The following is a 27,456-nucleotide window of genomic DNA, read 5'->3' as shown; positions in this document are numbered from 1 at the left end:
GTCGCAGAGGGCATGGAGCTGGAGAGCCATGAACAGCACGTGGTGCTGAGGGAGGACAACCGCCGCAGGCGCCGGAGGATGAAGCCGCGCAGCGCGGCGGCCAGCCTGTCCTCCATGGAGCTCATCCCCATTGAGTTCGTGCTGCCCACCAGCCAGCGCAACACCAAGACCCCCGAAACGGCGCTGCTGCACGTGGCTGGCCACGGCAACGTGGAGCAGATGAAGGCGCAGGTGTGGCTGCGCGCGCTGGAGACCAGCGTGGCCGCCGACTTCTACCACCGGCTCAGCCCCGACCACTTCCTCCTGCTCTACCAGAAGAAGGGGCAGTGGTACGAGATCTACGACAAGTACCAGGTGGTGCAGACCCTGGACTGCCTGCGCTACTGGAAGGTGCTGCACCGGAGCCCCGGGCAGATCCACGTGGTGCAGAGGCTCGCGCCCTCCGAGGAGACGCTGGCCTTCCAGCGCCAGCTCACGGCCCTCATTGGCTACGACGTCACCGACGTCAGCAACGTGCACGACGACGAGCTGGAGTTCACGCGCCGCCGCCTGGTGACCCCGCGCATGGCCGAGGTGGCCGGCCGCGACCCCAAGCTCTACGCCATGCACCCCTGGGTGACGTCCAAGCCCCTCCCCGAGTACCTGCTGAAGAAGATCACCAACAACTACATCTTCATTGTCATTCATCGCAGCACCACCAGCCAGACCATCAAGGTCTCGGCCGATGACACCCCGGGCGCCATCCTCCAGAGCTTCTTTACCAAGATGGCCAAGAAGAAGTCCCTGATGGATATCCCTGAAAGCCAGAACGAACAGGACTTTGTGCTGCGCGTCTGTGGCCGGGATGAGTACCTGGTGGGTGAGACGCCCATCAAAAACTTCCAGTGGGTGAGGCAGTGCCTCAAGAACGGGGAAGAGATTCACCTGGTGCTTGACGCTCCGCCGGACCCAGCCCTGGACGAGGTGAGGAAGGAAGAGTGGCCGCTGGTGGACGACTGCACGGGGGTCACCGGCTACCATGAGCAGCTGACCATCCACGGGAAGGACCACGAGAGCGTGTTCACCGTGTCCCTGTGGGACTGTGACCGCAAGTTCAGGGTAAAAATCAGAGGCATTGATATCCCCGTCCTGCCCCGGAACGCAGACCTCACGGTTTTTGTGGAGGCAAATATCCAGTATGGGCAGCAAGTCCTTTGCCAAAGGAGAACCAGCCCCAAACCCTTCACGGAGGAGGTGCTCTGGAATGTGTGGCTTGAGTTCAGTATCAAGATCAAAGACTTGCCCAAAGGGGCTCTGCTGAACCTCCAGATCTACTGCGGCAAAGCTCCAGCTCTGTCCGGTAAGGCCTCTGCGGAGGCTCCCGGTCCCGAGTCCAGAGGCAAAGCTCAGCTTCTGTATTACGTGAACCTGCTGCTGATAGACCACCGGTTCCTCCTGCGCCACGGGGAGTACGTGCTCCACATGTGGCAGCTATCCGGGAAGGCGGAAGACCAAGGCAGCTTCAATGCCGACAAGCTCACGTCGGCCACCAACCCGGACAAGGAGAACTCAATGTCCATCTCCATCCTTCTGGACAATTACTGTCACCCCATAGCCTTGCCTAAGCATCGGCCCACCCCTGACCCGGAAGGGGACCGGGTTCGAGCAGAAATGCCCAATCAGCTTCGGAAGCAACTAGAGGCGATCATAGCCACTGATCCGCTTAACCCTCTCACAGCCGAAGACAAAGAGCTGCTCTGGCATTTCAGATATGAAAGTCTGAAGGATCCCAAAGCGTATCCTAAGCTCTTTAGCTCAGTGAAATGGGGACAGCAAGAAATCGTGGCCAAAACATATCAGCTGTTAGCCAGAAGGGAGGTCTGGGATCAAAGCGCTTTGGATGTTGGATTAACAATGCAACTCCTGGACTGCAACTTTTCGGATGAAAACGTAAGAGCCATTGCAGTGCAGAAACTGGAGAGCTTGGAGGACGACGACGTGCTACACTACCTGCTCCAGCTGGTCCAGGTAGGGGATGCACTCGTCTCAAGGGATTTATCTGCACATGCACAGGTGCCCCATTCAGCTGTCTTCCAATGCCCCTTGTCCAGAGAGTCACGATCAGTCAAAAGAGAGCTAATGAAACTACCTCAGAAAGTAGTAAACTCTTCCATTTACTTTTTTACTGTCTGTGAGGGCTTGTTGACAAGCATTTTGATGACATTACTATTTCTGCTTTTTAGGAGAACCGTTCCCGTGGGAATACTTTGTTCTCATTTACTGTATCCGTGATAGACTTGACTTATCGAATGCTCCCTTGTGCCAAGGCTCCAGGTGATCTACATGCTTTTCGCGTATTATCACATTTAACTCTCCCAACAACGATGATAGAGGTCAAGTTAATATTTGCATTGTATATATCAGGAAACTGAGGCACAGAGAGGCTAAGTAATGTGCCCAAGGTCACATACTTTGAAAGACAAATTCAAACCCAGGAGGTCTGACTCCTGGCCCTGCTCTTTTCACTGAGTCCCAATATCTGGCATCAACCCAGCAGTGTCAGGATAGTGTGTCCCAGAGGAAAAACATCATACTCTCTGATTGTATTTGTCACAATTCATAGAGTAACATCTCATATCTGGATGGGACCTTGAAAGCCCCTCTCTTTAGACAGGTCTGGTACTGTGTGTCCACTCCTCTTCACATGCCTTTCCCTGGGGTCCAGAGAGACTAAATCATTTGCTAAACCCTTGACTAAATCAAGGGTTTCCTTAGGACGTTAAAGAAAGGAGGAAGCGTTCTCTTGCTCACGATAGCCGTTCTCAAATTATATTGTGCTGCTTGACAAGGAGGAGGAAGGAAAGGACTTGGAAGGGAATTCTATTTTAGAGAGCAGAAGTGTTCATTCATTAATTCAACAACACAGACTGAATGCTTCCTCAGTTCTGGTTGCTGGATATAGAGCAGTGATCAAAACAGGGCTGGACTCTGCCCTAGTGTAGCTTGTGGTGCATGAAGACTGACACAACATGAGTACACATACAGGCAGATATTGAGTAACATGTTGTGACAGACACTTTGGGGAAAAGCTACAGAGTGTTATGAGAAAAGACTCAGGGGTTCTGGGGACACTTGATTTAGATTGAAGAAGCCAGGGACAGTTCTGAGTAGGTGATGTTTGATCTGAGATGGTTAGGATTAGCCAGGCTGACTGGTGGACACCAAACTATCTAATCATTATCTATATTTATAGGAAGTTTCTGAAGTTTTCTGACGCGAATTTTGGATACTCTCAACTTTGAATCTTCACCTTCCCATTAGGCAGATACTTGAAACATTATATTTGGCCTTTGCTTTCATCTATCAAATATAACCGATGTTTTTCTCTGCCATGAGTTCAGAGGCTGGCATAAACACTAATGAAAATTTTAGAAAACTCAAAGTATCCTCAGTTTTCTAGCTCTCCATTACAAAAAGAACATAAAACAAATTTGCATGAGATCTGTTCCAAGTCCCAAGGCTATCATGAATTATCTTACATTGTCATTTTCACAAGTAAACTTTGCAGAGTTGGAAAATGAGTAGTGTTCTTCTTGGAAATGTTTAAATGAAAGAGATCAATAAGTAATATTAACATTGAATCTGTGGTCCTAAATTTGAAGAAGAGTAGTCATTTGTAAAACTATTTGAGACACTGCAGATATGGCCAAATGACTCATTCATTCCTAATTAAAATGGTCTCCTGGTTGAGATCTTCATCGTCTTTACAGAAGTGAAACACGGAGAAGGTCAAAAAGACTCACGTTTGGGTTAGAAACTTAACATTTCTGAAGTGACTACTGGTGGCTAAATAACCACAGTCTCAGAATTAAGATCTTAGCTGCAGCTACTGTGGCACCAATTAGAGCACACCTCATCTTTGAAAGCACGGGGATAATTGAAATATTATCAAGTCAGTATTGTTCTGATCATTTCCAAACTGAAAAACCAGAGTAAGGATTGGAAATCATACCAAAAAGCCCCCAGGCCCTAAAACATAAAGTGGAATGGGAATATCTCTTATTTCTTAGGAAAAAAGGATAGACCGTTTCTATTTATAAAGGAGATACTCTGAGATATTTAATTTTAAACCTCTCTTTATGCTTATACATGACATCTACCCTATAATTTTATATGTGCATGTCTAATAATCAAACAATTTTTGTTAGTCTTACGGCTTTTAAAATTATGAACTATTGCAGACTTGCAGAAAAGCAGGGAATGGTGTAACAAATATCCGTGCACCCACCAGAATTTAATTATTTTTTATGTTTTGTTTTTAATTGGCTAGGCTGCAGCGGGCAGGGGTGGGGGGCGGGGAGCGAGCTTGGGGCAACCACCCACCTGGGCCCTGTTTTCGGTCCAGCCCCTATTTTTCACTTGTCATTGGTTCTTTTTCCTCAGTCACAGAGCTGCCACCTATATGAATATCTCTGTTATTAGCCAAGTGATGTGAAAATTACTAAACACTGCTGAACCTGAGGAACCAGATAAAACAAGAGATTTTCAGACAAATAGCCCTGTATACACTGCATCATGGCAGGGAGTAATGACCATTCAGTTGCAGTAAGAACCTGGGAGGCAGCACAGTGACTTGCCAGTGAGAGGCCAACCACACAACTTGAGCAGAAGAGAAGCTATAGGATTTTTAGGATCTTCACATCTAACAAACATTTCTCTCCCTGCATGTACAATATCCCCACTGTCTGTTTTCTTTCCAACAACCTTTCTTCCCTTCCACTTTTATAGATGTGTTATAGCCATCTCCATCTTTCCCTTCTATCTTTCCAACAAATCAGGTAAGCCTTCATGGGAACAAAAGCCCTCACCTCTTCATCTCTGAAGTCATCAAAAGCACGTGATTGTGAGTCAAGAGTTCTGGCTTCTAATCCTGGTCCTTCAGTGAGTGGTTCACCCTGGCCCAAACTGTCCTTGAAAAGAAAGGATTGAACTTAAGTGACTGCTCAGATTCTCGTCGCCCTATCCCTACAAACCCACTAAGGCCTCTAGAGCACCAGTTTTTCTCCGTTTCCTGTTTCCCGATTAATCCATGGAGAATGCAATCCCACAAATGCCAATGTGTTCTTCCTTTAGGCTGTGAAATTTGAACCATACCATGACAGTGCGCTTGCCAGATTTCTGCTGAAGCGTGGTTTGAGAGTAAGTACTTCCATTTTGATAAGAGCGTGACATTTAAAAAGTTACAGAGAATTGGCTGATAGATCTAGAGCATTAGTCATAATGGTGGCAACCTTCTTGTTTTCACCCTCAGAACAAACGAATTGGTCACTTCTTATTTTGGTTCTTGAGAAGTGAGATCGCCCAGTCCAGACACTATCAGCAGAGGTTTGCAGTGATCCTGGAAGCCTATCTGAGGGGCTGTGGCACGGCCATGCTACGCGACTTCACCCAGCAAGTCCAAGTAATTGACATGCTACAAAAGGTCACCATTGATATTAAATCGCTCTCTGCTGAAAAGTATGACGTCAGCTCCCAAGGTACGGTGGCTCTGTTCTCTTGGTTCTCTTTCCAAATGCCTTTGTCTCCAAATGCCATCGCTCCTGTGATCCTTCTTCCTTCTGGAAGGCAAGTCGCACCTTCCTCAAGGTGGCCAAGAATACATTTTTTAATCTTCTGTCTTCATGGAGTAAGCAAATTTAAAGTTCTCCCTTTACAAGTTAATATTTTTTAAAACTACATATATATTTTCATGATGAATGTATGATAATAGATGTTAAACTCGTTGAAAACTTAAAACAGCATTATGCAGATGTAAGATGTATTTTTTAAGAGCAACTATGCACACACACAAAAAAGATTAGTTATTTCCAAATACCCTTTCTTCGCCATCTCTCAATACATGCATCTAATTTTCAAGTCCTCAGTCTTTTAAAGTAATGAATTATTGAGAAGTTATTTTAAATTTTTTGTATATATGTATACATATACATCATATATAGCTATATGTACATATATATGTTTATATATATGTACTTCCTATAAAAACATATATATCACCTCCTCTGTGTTCCAATGTTGTCTTCTTATCCCTAAGAAATCCTGTCCCTCAGCCCCTGCTTTAGGAAAATTAATCACTCTTTATCTGTATTCCCATAGGTTTTGGTTGATACTACATTAAATTAAAGTCATTAACACATCTTTCTGGTCTATTAAACTGTATGAGCCTTGAAGCTAGGAATTATCTCTTATTCACGTTTGTATATCTCGATCCACCACTATGGCTCATAATGGACGCTCACAAACATACTCAGAGAGTATTTTAAACTTCTGGATATTTTGATTTGCCATTTTTGCCTTTGAATCTTTTCCAATAAACCAATAATGGTCTCTTCTAAAAATAATAATGGTAATAATAATCTTGCTTTTATTTTTATTGTAAGAAAGAAAAGCAACATTTGTACCAGCCTCCAGTCTGTCTGGTACCCAGGCAGTAATTTTTAATTTATGTATTTTGCCTTCACAATTTTGAGGCTGTCATATTGCCTCCACACAACCTAACTTCCTCTTCTGAAAAGAATTTCCCAAACCCTAACCGAATTCTATTTAATATGGTCTCCCGATACCTGTTTCCCAAATCAGATGGCAGTTTAGAGCTTCACGTGTTGGAGAGAAAACTACAGTAATTCCTTACCATTATCCATAAAGCATCCTTCTCCCTCTGACTGCCTGGGTATCCCATATATATTCAGATATTTCTGTCCCCTGTTGTAATGTGTGTACGTGGTTATGTTGCTCCCAGCAAGCCTGACTTATCCTGCCACCCTCAGTGGTTAGTTCCTCAAAGACAGAAACCTACCCCCTCTTCTCCTGTTCCTCACCCTACCAAATATATAGAATGTTGTCAATACCTGCGGCCTTGGGAAATGTTAGAGATGATATCGGTAATTTCTTGAACTCACGTAACTCTTGTGTGCGTTTGACAATTACAGTTATTTCCCAACTTAAGCAAAAGCTTGAAATCCTACAGAATTTGAATCTCCCCCAAAGCTTCAGAGTTCCGTATGACCCTGGACTGAAAGCGGGAGCACTGGTGGTAGGTATCGCCTTGATGTCTCTCCATGGTCTTTATGTCGTGACGATGGCTCTGCCTGCTTTACTGGGCCTAGTGGATAAAAGCTGACGTTTATAGAGAGACAGGGAAGCTGGAAAGTCCCCAGATGGGCTTCCATCAAGCCCTTCCCTAATCGCTAGATACTAAAAACCTCAACACCAGGCAATCTTCCATCCATTGTGTTTTAAATCAGCTTTCTTGAGAAACCATTTGTATACAATAAAATGTATCCATTGCAAGTGTACAGTTCAAGGAGTTTTGCCAAACGTATACAACCATATAACCATCACCTGAATCAAGATATAGAATATTTCCATAGAAATTTATAGAAAAAATTCTTTCATATCCCTTTGCAGTTAGTCCTTTCCTCCTTCCATCCTCCATCCCGGATGACAGATCTGTCCTCTATCGTGTAATTTTGCCCTTTCTAGGATGTCATGAAGTGGAATCATACAGTATGTAGTTTTTGTATATGGATTCTTTTACTTAGCATAATGCTCTTAAGATCCATCCATGTTGCTGTGTGTCTTGGTGATCTGTCCGTTTTTATGACTGAGTAGTATTCCCTTGTATGGTTATACCACAATTTGTTTTCCATTCACCTTTTGAGTAAATATTTAACAGTGAGATAGTTGGGTCAGATGGGACGTGTGTGTTTATAAGATACTGCCAAACTGGTTTTCCATTTTATAATAGCAACCATGCCATTTTATATTCCCACCACAATGTATGCGAGCTCTGATTGTTCCACATCCTAGAGAACACTTGTTATCATCAGTCTTCTTAATTTTAGCCATTCAAATGGGTATGAAGTGGTACTTCACTGTTGTTTTTATTTGCATTTCGCTAGTGATGTTGAGCATCTTTTCATGTGCTTTTGAGAAGTTTCCATCTTCTTTTGAGAAGTTTCTATTCATATCTTCCATTCACTTTTAATTTAGGTTACCACCTTCTTTTTATTTATGAGTTATTTATATATTCTGGATACAAATCCTTTATCAGGTATATAGTTTACAAATATTTTCTCCCAGTCTGCAGCTTACCTTTTCATTTTCTTAGTAATGTATTTCGAAGAGCAGAAGGTTTTAATTCTGATTAAGTCCAATTTATCACTTTTTCTTTTATGTTTCATGAATTTCGTGTCCTAAGAAATATTTGCTTCATCCAGCGATTCTCAACCAGGGGTGAACCTCCACCTCCTCCACCAAGGGGTATTTGGTAATGTCTGGAGACATTTTTGATTGTTACAACTGGGAGAATGCTACTAGCATCCAGTGGGTAGAGACCAGGGATGCTGCTAAATATCCTACAATACACAGGACAGTCCCCGCTGCAACAAAAAATTATCCGGCCCAAAATGTCAGCAGTGCCAAAGTTGAGAAACACTGCCTAATTCAAAGTAACAAATATTTTTTCCTAGAAGTTTTATAGTTTTAATCTCACATTTAAGTCTTTGATCCATGTTTAATTTTATATACAATTAGCAGTAAACTGCTCTCTAGCAAAAGCACACACTATCCACTGTCCTTTTGAAGTTAGAAATTGGTAGGAATAATGATACATTAATACAGCTTCAAACTGTGTTTGGTTTTTTTTTTTAAAGACCACGCCACATTTTTGATCCTTGGTGAATTCACTTTTGGCTAAAGCTCCTAAGATTTTCTCTTTTCGAATGAGTGGCTGCTAAGCCACCTTTCTCCCACCTTGAATTTATTTTGACCTATGGGAGTTTGGGGGAGGGGACAGGCATTGTGCCTGAGTGCTAGAGTCTCATCTATTGCTGTTAAATTTCATCTTGTTACATTTGGCCTGGAATTAGACTGCATCTGATTTTTGACAACCATTTTTAGACACTATGGTAGCAATAGAACTCTTTTTTTTTCCAAACTAATTCTTAGAGGGAGGCCAGATATGTATAGACAAATAACAGCACAATTGCTCTTTGTTAGAGGGGACATGGAAGTACAAGAGTCCTACGGCAGGGGGGTGTACAGAGGATGGGATATGCCGCACCTCTCAGGCACCTCCACAGATGCTTAGGGTTTCTTGCAACACACTTTGAGAACCACTGGTTTAAGTGTTGTAACTTGCTCTCACTAGCATTTTTGGATTTGGTGAAAATGACTTCTGCATTTTTACCCAAATCATTGAAAATCCTTTTCCAACTGGGACTTTGTCCTAGGTGTTTACAGAGATGCTTTGCAAGAGGGTGTGCGTCTCCACAATGTGTCTTCAATTGTGTGTGGGAAACATGTGGCTGTTTTCTTACAGATTGAAAAATGTAAAGTGATGGCCTCCAAGAAAAAGCCCCTGTGGCTTGAGTTTAAATGTGCCGACCCTACAGCTCTGTCAAATGAAACAATTGGAATTATCTTTAAACACGGCGACGATCTGCGCCAGGACATGTTGATTTTACAGGTGTGCTGCTGTTAAGGAATTTTTTTTCAGTTATCTGAAACAAGAATTCTGTACTAGATCTAAAGAAATGCCTTCTACTGACCCTGTTCCATTCTCCTATTTTGTATGATGAACAGTGATCAAAGATGACATAATAGAGTTTTCACTGGGGGAATATAGCCGTGGACCATTAGATACGAAATCTAGTCAGCCTCACAGTTCTGTCCATTCCTGAGGAGATGCATACCCAGCGTTCCCAAATAGCCAGACACACTTCCCTCCCCTAACCTCTTTCTTATACACCACATTCCTAGTGTGGCAACATGGAATAGAAACCTATTTACCCCCAAGTATCCACTTTATTCATATCCATAGACATAGCCAGACACTCTCAGATGCTCTCCTTAGATACATCACCTTTGGTACACATCCACATACACAAACTGAAGTGAATGATGTGATAGGAAGGAGGGAGAAGATGAACAGGTAGGTGATTGGAGAATTCATGCAGTTACGTAACAAGAGTGAACAGATTACTATAACAGAAGATGGATGGTGAAGGTATCAATGTTGATCATTTTCATATTATCTAACATAAACTTTAGCTTTGCAGATTTGTAAAGTAATATTCTCTATACCCTAGTTCAATACTGTAGAAGTAACATAATTTCTAATATTTCATGTGATTTATTTAAAATAGGCAAACCATGGAATCTAAAATATGATACAAATGAACTTACTTACAAAACAGAAATAGACTCACAGACATAGAGAACAAACTTATGGTTACCAAAGGGGAAAGGGTAGGGGGGATAAATGAGGAGTTTGGGATTAACAGATACACACTACTATATATAAAATAGATTAACAAGGACCTACTGTACAGCACAGGGAATTCTACTCAATATCTTGTAATAACCTATAATGGAAAAGAATCTGAAAAAGAATGGGAACAGTAATCATACCCACACTAGGGGGTTAATAAAAAGGATCAACATAAAACGGTCCTCGGTGAATGTCAAGCTATCATTATCATCATCGTTATTGTTGCCTTGGTTGTAGCCCAAGAGTGCCTTATGGATAAAAATGTGTAAAGATGTTAGAGTGGAACTTTTTCTATTGTGGTAAAATACACATAACTAGGAACATTTGAATAATAGATAAATCATGGCTAAAACCTACCCCCAGAGAAATCCAACTATTCTCTTCCCCAAGGTGCCTCTCAGGGACCAAAATTAACAGGCTCCCAAGGAAGGGAAACATTAGAGTACCAGGTTGATAAATAAAAGTACATTTGTTACTTACATATTTTATGTTCACTTCAATATTTTGTGCTACCAGAGAAGACTGTTGTTGTTTTTAACAGAGAAGAATAATACATATTTATAATGGAAACGTTTTTGTGTTTTGATGCCCAGATTCTACGAATCATGGAGTCCATTTGGGAGACTGAATCTTTGGATCTGTGCCTCCTGCCATATGGTTGCATTTCAACTGGTGACAAAATAGGTACGTGGGGACCTCAGAAGATGAATATACTGCTCAGCTCATTTTAAAAGACCGCCATCCCATGGGACTTCCCTGGCATTCCAGTGGTTAAGACTCCGTACTTCCACTGCAGGGGGCACAGGTTCTATCTCTGGTTGAGGAACTAAGATCCCGCATGCCAAGCGGCCATCATCCCTTCAGTGTAGGCATTTAATAACAGAAAATTTACAATCATAATCCATATAAAAAGGAAGAAGATGTTCCAAGGCTGGTGCATGTGACTCAGTTTAATACGGACATGTTGAAAATATATGAATGCATGATTCAACTCCTTGTGACTGACTGTACATGGAAATGATTTTAGTGAGAACTTGTTCCTTCCTCTTCTCCACCGCTAAACTTTCACTCGTTTCATTGCACAGTAAACTTCTCTCTCACAAATAACATTTAAAAGTAGACGGAAAGATCTGTCACTTGTTTCACCATCCCAGCCTTCACATTATCAAAGCTATTACATACTCTCCTCTTAGGTGCTTTTACAGACATTTCACATTTTAATTTCAATCAAACAGATTTTTAGTCAAGTTTCCAATTTGAGAAGTAGAGAACATCATTCCCATTTGATCCTGGAATTTAAAAAAGGAAAAGGCAAAGGTTGCCAAGGGAAGAAGGATGTGTTCGGCACATTAATGCTTTTGCTTATTCAAAACCAACCCTTTCCTCTTTTCATTCAGGGAGAGTGAAAGCAGGTCCCACACAACTTCCCTATCCGCCTCCTTTTCTTTCTCTTCCTCCTAAGAAAACCACCAGCACGAACCTGGAAAATAACCCTGTGGTTAAGAAAGCTCTCTGCCCTCCACTCAACAAAGACACAGCCATTCCTCCTCTGGGTCAGGCACTCAGCCCCAGTTCACATCAGACTCTGTGCATCTTCCTGCAGGAATGATCGAGATCGTGAAAGACGCCACGACGATCGCCAAAATTCAGCAAAGCACAGTGGGCAACACGGGCGCCTTTAAAGATGAAGTCCTGAATCACTGGCTCAAAGAAAAATGCCCTATTGAAGAAAAGGTGGGCTTCTGCTTCTCCCCACTCTGAAGGCTCCTGACCAGTTATCATGATACAGCAGAATGATGACGTGTTTTTAAGGGGTCCACCAGTGCCATGCCTCCTGACTCACTGGCGAAGCGCCTCCTCCTGAGCTCCTGGGGATTTAAGCGCTTTCCCCTGGTGACACAGCAGATCTGTGCAAAACAGAGGCGCTCCTCAGACCTCGCTGAGCATTTGCTTCTCCTTTGATTATCAGGCCTGCTTTGCATAAAATTTGGTTCTGGGAAATAACTTGTTAACACTTTTTATGACCATCTATTTCTGTCGTTCAGCAGAAAAATTTAGTTACCACAGATAAACTCTTTACCACCTGGAAACACTACAGACCCTAAAAAGTAATTTATAATTTACCACTGCACCCTAATCTAAATGGTAAATTATGGATGCTCAAAATGTCACTTCCATTCCTCGGAAGTGCATCCGCTGAGTCCTTCACAAGCTGTTCAGCTGCTGGTTAAACTTCTGTTGTAGAGGATTAGCACTTCTCATTTGCGTGGGTAGCAGCCTTTCGGGGAGGAAATGTAATTAGTAGCATTTATTAGTCTGTTAAAATGTGGATTTGTGAACCCATGCGTACTTTTAAGTGGTCACAAGCAAAACATATGTTCACCAATGAAGGAGGAATCATTACAGGTTCTGTACTGGCGTTGGCAAATGATGCATGGAAAGGCAGTGAACCCTTTGATTAAATTACTGTTGTCCTTTGACTGTTGTTTCCTCCTCATGCTACTGTGATTCACTGTATCTTCACCTAAAATGTAAGTAAAGCAATGAGAAAGTTGGCTCCTAATAGATAGAACATTAATGATATCAGGTACCACTAACTTGCTCTCTGAAAATGATTCCCAGAACAGTGTCTTTTGGGGAGTCCTTTGTAATAGATTCACGCTGCTCTTTGTAGTTAGGACACAACTAATATTTGGTTGCATTTTAACTAGTTTCAGGCAGCGGTGGAGAGATTCGTTTATTCCTGTGCTGGCTACTGTGTGGCAACCTTTGTCCTTGGAATAGGTGACAGACACAATGACAATATTATGATCTCAGAGACAGGTGAGTTTATTTTTTATAGAGTAATGTTTTTTGATTGTGGTAAAATATGCATAACATAAAATTTACCATTTTAACCAGTTTTAAGTGTGTACTGTAGTGGCATGAACTGCACTCACATTGTTGTACAACCATCACCACCATCCATCCTCAGAACGTTTTCATCTTCCCCAATGGGACCTCTGGACCCATTAAACACTAACCCCCCACCCCTCCCTTCCCCAGCACAGAGTAATTTTTAAACGGAGCTCAAGGTTGGAGCAAAGATCTAGAGGTCATTATTGTGTAGGGACACAGAGGCTGTGATCACCCTACAGAGGACCCAGGAGTGAGTAACAGAAGAAGATGCAGCAAAGGAGAATTAAGAAGGGCAAGCCAGACAGGAGCTAGAAAGCTAGGAAGGTGGGCGTGATCAACAGTGTCAGATGGTGCAGAGAAGCAACAAAAAGAGTCACCTTTTTCCGATACCCTTCAATCTGAAATGCCATCCCTTCCTCACCCACTGCTCCTCGCTGGGTCACTGTACTCTCTGACAGTGGTCAGTACTGGCTGCATACCGTGACATTTTCCTCTAAGAAATCTGGACCAATTTAAGAGTAGAGTCTGGAAAAAACACCATATCGGGGTAAATCACTAACTCTCTGTGGGAATCAAGAGATAATGCATTTATGGATCATTCATATGATAGAGAGCTCTGTAAATGAGAAGGGAGGAAGGGAATTGTGGTGGTGATGGTGAAATTGACCCAAAGGAGATGCAAAATGATTTATTTCTAGCCTGCTACTCAAAAATAAAAGGTGACTGCCCCTCCCCCAAACAGAGTGAAACAGTCTCTCCTGAGTTACATAAAGCGCATAAGAGAGTCTTGGGCATAATGATGACATATAAGCCAGAGAGTTTTGATTTATATTTGTAAGAATAATTCTGAGACAAGAATTTTTTTAATGGCATTTGGCTGTCATTGAAAGAACACCAGAAGGATATCAAAACTACGCTTGTTTCAAAGAGTGCTTTGTGGCTACTACTACACACACCTGCTAAGACAAAATACATCACAAGCAGAGAGTAAAAATAGCTCTCTCACCCAAGATAGCTCATTTTCAGGCAACTTCAAAATATTTCAAGAAATGAACAAACCAGGGTGTTGTTTGCAAGTGCTGATGCCAGTATAATGACGTCAGACATTTTCTTCTCTTAAGGAAATCTGTTTCATATTGACTTTGGGCACATTCTTGGGAATTACAAAAGTTTCCTGGGCATTAATAAAGAGAGAGTGCCATTTGTGCTAACTCCAGACTTCCTGTTTGTCATGGGGACTTCTGGAAAGAAGACAAGTCTACACTTCCAGAAATTTCAGGTAATTGGCCTCCCTCTCGACCACCTGCTGGGAACATCAACCAGATGGGGCCTGCAGCCCTCACCTGTCACTTCGCTTTGATGCTCCTCTCGCCTCTGCCCACCTGCTTCTGGTGTGACCCACCCCCTCCCCCCAGTTGCCTCTGTTCCTTCCCCAAGTGCAAAATGATGCTTCTCAGTAAGCCCCTCTCCTAAAACCAGACAGCAAATACAAGCATTCCATAATCGGTGAGACTGGAGAACACAGAACAGCAGGATGACACAGCCCTGAAGACAGGGCTTTAAGGAAGAGCACCTGGCAAGCAGGTTTAGCCTTTGAATATTTACCTAATCAAGACATTGCCTAGAAGATGCGAATTTTACATATATTTTTCAGGACTCGCCAATGACGGTGAGCTTCTCTTGATTTTTGCTACAGGTGTGTATTTATCAGTTACTAACACAGGAAATTCCAGCTTGTCTCTTTTTGTAAAGGAGGGTCCCTTCTCTCATTTGAAACCTTGTCAGCTCAACTACAGGTTGTCCTGAGAGCTCTGGCTTGTCCCACTTCACCTGTCTACCGGCCCCTCCATGGGTCTCCCAGCTCCCTGGGGGGGTGTCCACATTCGGCTTTCTCTTTCTATTCCTTCCTGGTCTACATTCACTTTTGACTATCAAATGGTATTTCAAATACCCAAGGAGTAAAATGTTCACTCTTGCAAATTTAATAACTGTGAATGAACGTAACTCAGAAAAGTCGTCATTGCTACTGCAATATACCTGTTTTAGAGCCATACAAACACAAAACAGATCAGTAGAGGCAACAAGTGATTACTTTATGTGCACATTTGTCTCAGGCTCCCTTTAAATAGCCCCCTCCCTTAGCTCCTCCGAAACATGGTTTGATTTGTACCAGCATTTCAGGACTGACTCTTCCTCCTGAGTGTCTACTTGAGGACCATGTTGACCTTGAGAGATGACATGGGCCTTGACGTTCAGTGGAACAGGAACTGGGATGTATTGTTTTGAAACCTGTCTGTGCTTGTTTGTTCTCCTGGCTGATTTTCGATGTGGTGGTTACCAGACTTCCCCTCCCACAGCTCCAGGGGTGGTTGTCAGAGAAACTGAGATCTCTGTGGCCAGATGGTCTTAGGATTTTTAGTGTGTTTTTCTGCGTAAACTCAACTGGGTTTCAGACTATTTCCAGGGATTTGACACATTTCAGTCCTGTTTTTCTTTAAGGTTAAAAGTCACATATTGTGATAATTTCCTGGAAGAGAAAAATGGTTACACACACACACACACACACACACACACAAACCTGGAAGAGTTTTACCACTTAAAGGGGAGGCGGGAAATACTAAATTCTCCTCTCGTGGAGGTGGGGTTCATCTCCTTTGAACAAACACAGCAGCAATAGTGCCATTTGAACACTCAGGCAGACACGAGGTCTTTTTGGCCAGTGGTTTTCTCCAGAATGAATGCCCATCTGTCCTGTTGTTGACAACATTCCCATAGACCCTATAATACCCGTGTCACCCCTAAAATCCTAGCAGTACTTCTCCTGTAGTCTTCTTTGTTGTCGTTTTAAGTTTCAAAATATTCTTTAATGAAAAGATTGGGGTTTGGGGAGGCCCCCCAAAGGTTGCCTCCCCATCTGGGCAGCTTCCACCCAAAGCAACAACTCTTTGCAGGGAGTCTGTCCTCTCCGTCTGGGAGCATGTCTCCATCCTTTTTGTGACCAAAGCTTGTTTCTTGAGCATTTAGAACCTCTTTCATTAAAGCAACATGTAGGCAGCATGTGTACTGCCAAAAACACACCTTGGTAAATTTTATTGTACTTACATACGTCCATGTTTTGCAGTGTTGGCATACTCTTTGATTGAATGGACAGACTTTAGCCTTAAACACAGATCAGCCTGGCATTGTAGTTGAAAGGATGGGCTTCGGAGCAGATCAGCTTGAGCTTGAATCCTGGCTCTGCTGCTGAATCGCTATGGATGTGATGCAAATTGCTTATCCTTTCAGAACCTTGGTTTCCTCATCTGTGCAATGGGAATTCTAAGGCCCACCTCATGTGGGGGTTTTTTTAGGGATTATTTATGTGAAATATGTAGAAAGCTTGACGTAGTGCCTAATCCACAGCAGGAACTCAATCAACGGAGCCGCCACTGTCATATCCATCACAGGGGGTGCTCGAACTTTGAAAACTTTTAGGTTGAGAAGCCCTCTGTGAAATGAGATCTCAAGCAGATCTGTAATACATAAAACACAACGAAGTAGCATTGTTCCCGTTGAAGAGCAAGTGAGGGGTTCAGGCTCCTTCTCCCCCACCTGCCCCCTTATCTGCTGGTCTCCAAGCCTTTCCCACCCTCCTCAGTCGCATCAGGAAAAAGGCTGAACACATATACATATATGTGTACAGTGCTACATCTGCAGAATTTCTAAAGTTTCCAGCTTGACAAAGATGAGCAGCGAGTTTTTTCATCTTTTGACTCAGACCTGCTGACAGTTTTTTGTTTTTTGTTTTTACGTACTACTAAGCCTTCCAGAAGATATTCTATTTCTTCGTCTTGTGCTCTCTTTTTGAGATGAAGTCCTTCAAGGTCAGGGAACACATCTCTCAACTCTCTAAATAGCATCCCAGGATCTTGTATAACAAAGCTGCCATTTCTAGGTAGGCTGGAAGATGTTGTATATATTTACATTTTGAATGAAAGGTAATCCTCGTTTCCAGCAAATCGCTAATTTTGCATTGATAAGGTTCCTGAATGCACGCAGCACGTTTGAATCACCTGTTGGGAAGGGTGGAGAAGAGCTGGCCCACTTTTTGTTGAGCATGAAGGGAGCCTTCTCCACAAAGACTTAAAAACCTACCCAGCTCATGGCAAGAGGACGGAGTCAGGGGAACTGAAAGAGGAAAGTGTGACTCTGTCCCACCTCCCTCTTCTTTCCAAGGTAGCTCATTTAGCCTAGGACCAGATTCATGAGCTATTTCTAAAGAGGGCGGAGTTCACAAACAAGCCATAATAAGACAAAAACATACAAAACCAAAGCCTACTATTTGAACCCAAGATTATCTGTTTGCCTTTGGAGCAGCATCCTACACACAGGGTGCTAAACAGATACATCGCAATGATGATGATTTTGATAAATCAATTCTCTATAGAAAAAAAATCTCTCCCTTACTAAAGAGAGAAAACATTAAACAGTGGTTTTCCCACTGGTACTGTATTTTAGAACCACTTTATTTGAAATGTCCCTGAACAAATATAGAACATACTCACATGCAAATACATTGATATCACTGGCAAATGAAATGTGGCTTCTCATTTACTTTTATGTAAGAACGTGGGTTTTTTTTTTCCCCTCAATTTTAAAAGTAGCAAATGTTTCCTTAAGAAAAAAAGCCAGCAAAGTATTAAAAATATCAGGATATAAAATACCCACTATCCCACCTTCCAAAAATAACACTGCCAACATTTTAGTGGTTTTCCTTCATTCTGTAAATATTTGGTCTTTTACCTAAATAAGCTCTTTCATCAATGGTATCATTGTAGCTTTAAATGTTTCAAACTCTGTACTTCTCACTTGTCGTTTTGATTAGGAAAGGAATGAAGAGGGGACATCATAATTGGAAAAACTCTGAATTTGAGTTTGGATCTGACTTCTAATCCCATTTCAACCACTATCACCTTAAAGACCAAATTAATCAGAATTTGGTTAAAAACTGAACTTAAGCAGCAGACACAACGTTACTCCCTTACTTTAAACCATTTAGTGGCTTCTCATCTCATTTTGAGTCATATCTGAACATCTAAGCTCGCCCTACAAGCCCCTGCCCCCTCTAGCCTCTCCCCATGGCACCAGCCTTCCTTCTCTCACTGGGTCAGGGCGGCCTTCCTCTGCACCTGCCCCCAGCCCGGGCCTCCTGCCTGGAACGCCCTTCACTGCCGTCTGCTCAAATGTCATCCCTCAGAGCCCTCTTCTGGATGAGGCCCCTCGTGTCATCCTGGCCACAGCGCGCTGCGTGTTGCCTTCGGAGCATCCATCACAGCAGGCAATTCTCGGCACCGTCTGCTGCTTGTCTCTCCCTTCCCAGAGGCAGCTCTGGGCAGCAGGGCCATGTCTGACCTGCATCCCGCACGTGGGTCCTGAGACCTAGGATGCCCTCAGCAGGTACCAGTCGGTAGAGGAGCAATTCCTGCCCCGGGGAGGAGATGAATGAGACTAGAGAACCCCTCTGGTTTCTTCCTTCCCCACAATACGTCGTATTCTGGGAGTTTATGAAGTGGTAACTCAGGTACAGACTGACAAGCTGCCATTGCACAGCTGTTAGTGAATAAGCCTTCAAGATGCGGTTAAATACCACACATCCAGAGAGGAAGTGAGCCTAATTATGAAATCTGATGTTTTGGTAAATAATACAGACCTGTAAGCGTCATCTGGTGCCTAGTCGTATTTGTGTGGCGATTTCCTTAGTGACATAAACATTACTTTTTTTCCCCCAGTCAGAGCAGTAGTCATGCCGATGGGACACTCAGGATAAACCTGTAGTGTACATTCAACATAGGACGGTTTGCAAGGAGTGTGAAACTTGGCCTTGTAGAAGCAAGCAGGCATTTTGCAGATGTTCTTTGTGCACAGTAGGAGCTAAGCAAATGCGTGCTGCCGGATGGAGCTGAAGGAATCAGGGGAGTCAAGTAACCTCTTCACGTACACAGCTCTGCACAGTAGGCGGCGATGAGCGCGTTTAAAAGGCACTTGCCCCTAGATGTCACTCTTAAGGAGGGTTTGATAGGAGAGAAGTCTGGAGCCCCTACACGGTGTTGCTTTAATCTAGGAGGCCAGTTTCATCAGCCCCCGCCGGGTCACCACCATGGGCAGTGTTGTCCCCAAGCCAGGGCGTCCCCAGGCCCCTCACCCAGCAGGCTCAGCCCTGCCCCCAGTCTCTACACAGAGTCCTGGCTCGGGTTCCTACGAACCTACATTCAGAGTTCATCTCTGCAGTGGTCTCACTCTCACCTCAGATGCCAGGCGGTTGTAACTACTTCTGCCTCAGTTCCTCCTGTGAACCCTGCCTGTTAACATGCCTCTAGGACTGAGGCCCTGCTCCCCCCTGCCGTTCGCCTTGCTGGAGGCTCCCGTGCTCTCCCTAACCCCAGCCACAGGGACCGGGGGCACCACGGAGACCTTACCTCTGACACTCTTCTGTGGTACTCCCCAGTCCTAGGCTCCGACGCCCCTTACTCGCTTGCGCGTGTGTATCCCTCCAACTGCCTGTACCTGGCACCTGCCTGGCTGGGCTTTCTCGGCCTCCTGCTCCGTCCTGAGTCACCAGGCCCTGTTTGTCCCTATCCAAGATGGCACGCCCATTCAACACACGACTACCTCTCAGGTCGTGTGCCAGGCCCAGGGAAGGCTCATGTCTTTACAGTTGAATTCCCTTCAGATATGACTGTTCCCTAATTCACCCTGATTTTAAAGCAATGAATCTTGCCCCACATTGACCTTGACTTCGGCACATGAAGCATTCATTCGTCGTGCATTTGCAGATTATCTACGGTGTGGCAGACACACTGCTGGGCCCAGGGGACACGAGCAGGGGCGTGGCCCCAGAGCTCAGCCGAAGAGATGCGCACAGAGCTCTGTAGGGAGGATTTCACCAACGGTTTGCGGAGGGAGCAATGATTCCTGTCCTGGCGGGTAGAAGAGGGCCGTGGAGTGAAGGGAATGTTTTTATCGGGGGCCTTAAGGTCCGAGTTCATTTTCATTTTGCCTGGCAGATGCAGGAAGGCAGAAAGAAGAACATGAGCAAGGGCATGAAGTTAGGATTTAGTATCAGTATTTTAGGAACAAAGAGTACGGTCGTCCAGAATGGATGGAAGCTAGGTATACGTGGGCGTGTGTAGTGGAATTTGAGGCGAGAAGGGAGATTTGCGTCCAATTTGAAGCAGTGCATGGGCTGGATTAGGGATTAGAGAGCCAAGCAAAGAAGTCACTTGGAGCTCAAATGATTAATCACAAATTAATGTAATAAAGGCCTATTATAAGTCAACAGGGAGATGAGTTTGTTGAATTGTTCCTAATATACTGAGTCGATAAAGGATTTGCATCCTCTTGGGATTTACATCCTGGCCCATTAACGAGGTCGAGCTCAGCCTCCTGCATTCCAGTACTGAAGACTCCAGTACTTCCTCCTCTCTCCACGCTGTCCATCAGAAGATGCCTTCAGAGAAGTGTCCGCATCAGCCATGGGTAGACGCTTGCATATGTCGGTGTGATTTCTCTGCCAGATGCAGACTTGCGTGGGCTTGTAGAATTGTTAGGACTTAGATAAGCTTGCCAAATTTTATCACTTTTCTGGAAAAGATATGAGCACAAGACTGGAAAGGTGGCCTTGGACTGGATTTGTGCATTAATCCACCAGCATGTGGTGTCACTCGGTTCCTAAGATTAGACCCCTGTTACTTTTAAACATTTATCGAGATTAACCTTCTAACTGGCATCCTTCTCTCAGTGTTTAGTTTCTCTTGGAGAATTGTTTTGTCTTGCATCAGAATATTATCGAGGGCATTATTCACCACGTTACAAAGTGTACTTTTTATAAAGATCCTCTTGCAAAAGTTCTATCAGGTCTTAGAAAAGTTGTGTTTCTCCTAAACAAATAGTTTTTTAAAATCTTCTGAACATGGGATGAAGTAACTGATTCGATTTCCCTTTTGGCTGAAGATACATTTGAAGGCCGCCCTTAGCAAGAATATAGGATTTGTGATGTATAGTTTTAGTCTCTTTTCCAAACCCATTGTGGATCCCTTTGCTTTTCCTACCCACTTCTGATGAATGTTACTGTGACTTTTGTGTATCCAAATAATGCACCTTCAACCCTTTTTGGAACAAGGCACAAATAAACACACACACATACATACAGTCTGTTTAGAATAGTTGACTAAAGTAGAACAGTTTAATTGTACCTTTAGGTTTCTAATGAGCTTCTAGCTAAATATTTGAGAAGATGGCAGTACAGCCCTTCCCGCTGGTAGACAGAGCTAGTCTGGGAATCATTTCTAAGTCCTTAAAGATGACAATCCTAAGTCAAACTCCACAAATGCACGACCAAGTGTCAGACACACTCTTCTTTCAGATTTACCAGATTCCAGCATTACTATGTCCTAATCATTGACCTTCTCTGTTTTGCCAAAATAACTTCTAAAGGCATTACTTAGCCAACTCATTGATTTTTATTAAAAAAAATGAAATTCTCTTTGACAAATCTTATTTTTTCTCCCCTGTCTCTGAGGAAGGAGACAGGGGAGAAAAACTAATAGTGATAGTAATGTGGCAGACAGAGGCTGCATTACTATTTAGGAAAAGTAGGTGGGTGAGGACATTTCTTCTCATTGATGAGTATATGTGAGTGTTGTTTCTCTCTCTCCTCTCAGCCTGGCTTCTTTTTCTGGAGTTTCTGTTTTATGGCCCTGAGGTTACTTCCTCATTTTTGTAGCTGTGTACAGTAATATTTCACTTCCACTTTGTTTCTAGATGAGAATGGAGGCGTTTGGTTTTCAGAAAAAGTAGGACTATTCCACATGACCTTGGACTGTCTAAAGCAGCCACAGTTCATTGGTGGTTAAAAAATTAATAGATTATGCGTAGAAAGGACTTTGTTTTCAGTATAGTAAACTGATAAGTTGGGCCAGTGAACGAATCAAGTCAAAGTGTTGACCCTGAAATGGTAATAGTTTCCTTTGTTCTTAAGACTTACGAGAGGGGTAGCTCTGTAAAAAGCAACCTTTCCTTTGGTACTGGTTGCTGTAGTTAAGGCATTTGAATCAACTCTGAAATAAAGAGCAGATTGCCTACTATATAGGCTCAATCTACTTATTAGCTACTAATGGGTAGTGGTCCAGCCAATGACAGTAACAATGTTACACTGTTCCCCACATTCACACTAGTTAACAAGTCCCGGACATCAGGTTCTTCCTTTCCCCCTTCTTCTCTGCTCCATAGTACAAAGCCTCAACCGGCAGTTGAGAAGGACATGATGAGGATGCATGTGGTCAGTGGCCGGCAGCCCTGGCAGAAGGGAAAATTCTGTTGCTACAGCCAATAACTTCTGTGTTCTGTGCTTCCCCCCGAGCTCCCCAAGCCATATCCTCACAGCCCCTCAAACCACAGGCCTCTGCTGAGGCAGCACGGTCAGGAAGCTCAGACAGACCCTATGGCTGAGTCCAAGGGCAGAAATGAAACCCCTGGGGCTTGAGCAGGCCGAGCAAGGGCCCACCTGGGCCCCTGCTAGCAAGAGAACCATCTGCTATGTAGCCAGTGTGCTATATGCTTCCATCCTCCCCCTCACCTCCTGGGGCCAGCGCCAAGACACCCCCTCCATTGACTCTGGTGGGAGTGGGGCTCATCTCCTTCCTGCCCTGGCCCAGCCCACCCCTAGGTCTCTGCTGTCGGAGGGGACTTTTTGGACAGGTGGTCTAGATGGCAAGGTGACCTCCTCAGTGATGAGAAGTGTGTGACTTCTTACACTGTCAATAATAATAGCCAACCCTTTACATAGCACTTGAATCTTACCACAATCCCATGACACGGGTATTGTTGTTATTATTATTCTGATTCTACAATGAGGAAACCAAGGTCCAGAGAGGTTAAGTAACTTCTTTGATGACAAACAGCTTGTCGATAATAAAGGCACAAGTTGAATCCAGGCAGTGAGGTGTGACTGTGTGCTTTTAACCCCTGCTCCACACACCTTTAAGCAAAAGATAATTAAGTCTGTACCACATCTCTAAGTCTGCACCGCCAAACAGAATTTACACAGCGTGTCTGACCAGTATGGAGCGTGTGATTAAATTTGGAGATGAAATTTCGTTCTCATAGAAGTGACCCTTGGGTGTGAAAATTAGAATTAACCGAATAAATTCAAGCCAGCAGAAATTCCTTATATAGGAGAGGTGGCCTTGGAGAACAACAGGACAGTTTCTTCCCTTTCATATGTCTCTCTGTGGCTACAGCGATTGGTGAATCGGTGCATTGCCACTTAAATATTTACTGAGCACCCATGGATTGGTGTTATAATGACGTGACCGCAGATTAATTTTCCTCCTCAAAATTTTCCTGTTAAAGAGTTTGACCACACAGTGGGCTCAGACAGCAGGGGGTTTACCCGGAGCCCCCAGTGTACAGAAGGCTAGAAAATAATTAAAAATCAGAATGTCCTCTAATTCAAAATCAAAAGGCATCCCCATATCTGCCCTTGTGAAAATTGTGCGAGTTGGCCAATTAATGAGACTGTTGCCTGGGGTGAAGTCTGCCCCTAGCCTGTGTAATTGCCAAGAAATGAGAGAGACCTCAGTGGGTCCTAGGGATGAGCAAAAGAAAATGATTTCCGAATGTAAGTGGAATCATTAAGAATGCAAGAGCGCTAATGCACCACAGCTGCTTCCAGGGCGCAAGAGGTGCCTGGACCAAGGCAGGAACAGCCCAAACAGTGTTGAGTCTCCTGCCTTGTGGTAAGTAAGCAGGGAGGAGATGCAGAGTTGATCTCCCCTCCAGGTAGGGAAGGGAGAGGACTAACATTTACTGAATGCTCCTTATGTACCACCCTCTATGTTGAGCATTTTATATATATTGTCTGACTTAAAAAATGCCAGAATAGTCCATGGGTTTTTGTACCTGGACACGGTGATGCGTACACAATCCAGCCTTGACATACAGAATGACACCGGCCTGACCCCCACTATCATTGGGGTTACCCTGCCACGTGCAGGTGACACAGACAAGATCATATAAAAGCAAAAAGAAAAATCACTACTAAAATTTTGACCGCTAAACTTATATTCTTTTTTTCTATGTAAGTATTTTGTGTCCATTTACCAAAATGGGATTGTATTACATGTGGTGTTTCATACCTGCTTTTTAAAACTCGCTTTTACATGCTTATTAAATACTCTTCTACAGGATCATTCTAGTAGTTACAGAGCTATGTAGATACTTTCATAAACCCTTTTTATCGATCTACGAGTGTAGGATATTTAAGTTTATTTAAGTTGCTTTCAAGTTTCCACAATGTTAAACAATGCTCTAATGAACATTCTTGTAGATAAATCACTGCAAAATTATCCAAATTTTTTAAAGGTAAATTCCTAGCCTGGAAATTGCTGGGTAAAAGGATTCTAACATTTTTTAAGTCAAGTTCATTGAAGCATAATTCAGAGAGAGCGGAATTCAGCCTTTTCAGGTGTACAGTTCTTTGAATTTTGACAAATGTATCAGTTATGTAACCACCACTACAATTAAGTTATATAACATTTATAAGTATTTTAAAGCTTTTGATGCATGTTGTCAGTCGTCTGCGAGGAAAAGTATACCATCTACCATCTAGTCCCATCTACCATCAGGCTATGAAAGGTGAACATTAGAGATTATCCTTAAAAATTTAAAAAAAAAAAAAGATTTTCCAATTTGGTATGTGAATGTTTCCATCTCATGTTCAGTTACATTTATGTGATTACTAATGAGGTTGCATATTTTTTCATATGTTGTCTGGTTTTATGTCTTATAGTATGATATACTATATCTTTGGCCTATATTTCTAGCCGACTGTTTATCTCTTTCTCATTGCTTTGTAAGAGCTATCGGGGGCTAGGGATGAAGAAGTGATCTGTCATGTTGCAAATATGTTTTCTCTTGTCATTTCCCTCTTTTAATATTGTTTATAGCTTTTTTTTCTCAAAAATTTGAAGTTTCTGCAATCTCTCCATCTTTTCCTTATGGATTCCACCTTGGAAATCAGCTTCAAAAAGTCCTTCCTTTCTCATTCCGTGATTATTTAAATATTTTCCCTTCTTCCATTTAAATGTTTAATTCTTTTGGAATTTATTTTGGTATACCACATGGGAGAAACTTTATTTTCCCCCCAAATTATGAGCCAATTGTATCACCCCTGTTGATCAAATAATCTTTTCCCCCACTAATCTGAGGAGTCACCTTTATTATATATTTAATATATACTTAGATATGTCTCTGAACTTTCCATTCTGTTCCACAAAATTTCTTACCTTTTTTAGAGAAGAATAGGTACTATATCACACAGTTTTAAATATTGTAGTTTTATAATGTGCTTTAATATCTAGGATGGCAAGCACTGTTTTTCGTTACTATACTTTTTCAGAATGTTCTCTCGGGCCCTACTTATCCCAGATGAACTTAAAAACATATCTGGGTTTAAATATCCAATAGGAATTTTTATTCAATTTCATTATATTTATAGATTAATCTGAGAAAAATTTTTATCTTTATAATAAACAGCTTTATCACTGAGGAACATGCCATGTCACTCCACATGTTCAAGTTTTCCTTTACTTACTTCGGTAAATGTTTACAGTTTTTAAAAAATGGGTTCTGCATGTTTTGTGTAGGTGTTTATCTCAGGAATCATGGGGGTTTTGTTACCATTATTCACAGCATCCGTCTTTTTACTTTCTAACTGGTGGCTCCTACTTATAGCATTCTATTTATTAATTTTATAAAAAGCTAGTTTAATAAAAGCTAGTTACAATAGTATTTTAGTTTTCTTCCCCTTCAGTGTTCCTAGAAGACAACGGTTATTTGTAAATACTGATGATTTTACCTTCACTTTTCTGATCTTATACATTTCTTTTTCCCAGACTCATTATTCAGAATGATTGTGACTGGTAATTTCAGATCATTCTTCACAACATTTCATTTGTGTCACATGTTAAATTACATGTTACTTTTATAAAAATCAAAAGTGGGTTTTAATCCAGTACCTTATGATGAACTACTCTTGCAAGTTTCTGATAAACCCTAGTTGCCTATGGAGTGTTATTCTCTTAACAGTTTACTCAGTATTTTATTTGAAATATTTAAACCTGTAATCATTAATTTCAGTTTTCTTTAATATGCCATCTTTGCCAAATTATGATATTAAGGTTGGACTATTCTGATTTTGTAAAATTGGGAACCTTGCAACTTTTTCTTCATGTTGGAACAATTTAATTGGCATGAGCATGCCTGTTGCTTCAGAAGTGGGCTTAACTCACCTGTCACCTACTCCAAGGCTTTTAGAGAAGGCAGCAGCCATAGCATTGTTGAAAGCCCTCTCTCACTCAGTATTCAGAATTTATTTTAAATTTCCAAAGGTCAGTCAACAATTTGGAGAGTCAGACAATGAAAAACTAATTCATCTGTTTTCTTAGGATAGGACACATTGGAAAATAAAGATGAAAACTACCTAAATCTCAAACACCACATTTCCATCCCTTCTTTGGATTCCATTAGCTCTTGGCAAACATCATTTACGCTTACATAAAGTTATGTGATTCCTGGATGGTGTTCAAAAACTGACTCATTCCTCTTCAGAGACTACAGAAATTTCCACCCTCATTTGCCTAGAAAAAGAGATTGAAGTAAAAAGAGTAAGAAATAAGATGAAACTTACTGTATCAGTTAGTTTTCCTTGAGCACACCCTGGGTGTGCAACCAAACTACATTGCTTCAGAGATTATAAAAGCAGTCTGTGTTCTCAAGTTTTTCATCTGAGGCAGGGGACCTGCCTTGCTTGTGATGATTTCCTCGCAGGGACAGGATAATGCCATGTAAATTCCAAAACAGCCTGCTGGTCTGCAGCCTACTTCGATGCCATAACAACAGTTAACAGCGTTTTCTTTCCCTTTATCCAGGATGTCTGCGTCAAGGCTTACCTAGCCCTTCGTCATCACACAAACCTTCTCATCATCCTCTTCTCCATGATGCTGATGACAGGAATGCCCCAGTTAACCAGCAAAGAAGATATCGAATACATTCGGGATGCCCTGACAGTGGGGAAGAGCGAGGAGGATGCTAAAAAGTATTTTCTGGATCAGATTGAAGTTTGCAGAGACAAAGGATGGACTGTGCAGTTTAACTGGTTCCTACATCTTGTTCTTGGCATCAAACAAGGGGAGAAACATTCTGCCTAA

The 27,456-nt window shown here is 42.6% G+C and overlaps 1 protein-coding gene across 1 annotated transcript; it reads left to right on the top strand.

Moving 5' to 3' along the window:
* PIK3CG (phosphatidylinositol-4,5-bisphosphate 3-kinase catalytic subunit gamma) lies at positions 1-27,456 on the top strand. Its single transcript, XM_061197602.1, has 10 exons — positions 1-2,007; positions 5,113-5,178; positions 5,291-5,516; positions 6,969-7,072; positions 9,362-9,508; positions 10,906-10,996; positions 11,916-12,046; positions 13,024-13,135; positions 14,332-14,489; positions 27,178-27,456. Exons 1-10 carry the CDS (start codon positions 13-15, stop codon positions 27,454-27,456), a joined length of 3,309 nt encoding a protein of 1,102 aa, XP_061053585.1. The 5' UTR covers positions 1-12.

This window comes from Eubalaena glacialis, chromosome 8, assembly GCF_028564815.1.
Source record: "Eubalaena glacialis isolate mEubGla1 chromosome 8, mEubGla1.1.hap2.+ XY, whole genome shotgun sequence".
NCBI classification, from domain to species: domain Eukaryota; kingdom Metazoa; phylum Chordata; class Mammalia; order Artiodactyla; family Balaenidae; genus Eubalaena; species Eubalaena glacialis.
This window is presented reverse-complemented; position numbering and strand designations above follow the sequence as displayed.

What these genes read in the sequence shown, in the direction of transcription:
- PIK3CG (XM_061197602.1), top strand. Translation starts at nt 13, where the DNA reads ATGGAGCTGGAGAGCCATGAACAGCACGTGGTGCTGAGGGAGGACAAC. An exon ending in TGCTGAAGCGTGGTTTGAGA is followed by an intron (nt 5,179 to 5,290) that starts GTAAGTACTTCC and finishes TTTCACCCTCAG; the next exon opens with AACAAACGAATTGGTCACTT. An exon ending in AATGCCCTATTGAAGAAAAG is followed by an intron (nt 12,047 to 13,023) that starts GTGGGCTTCTGC and finishes CATTTTAACTAG; the next exon opens with TTTCAGGCAGCGGTGGAGAG.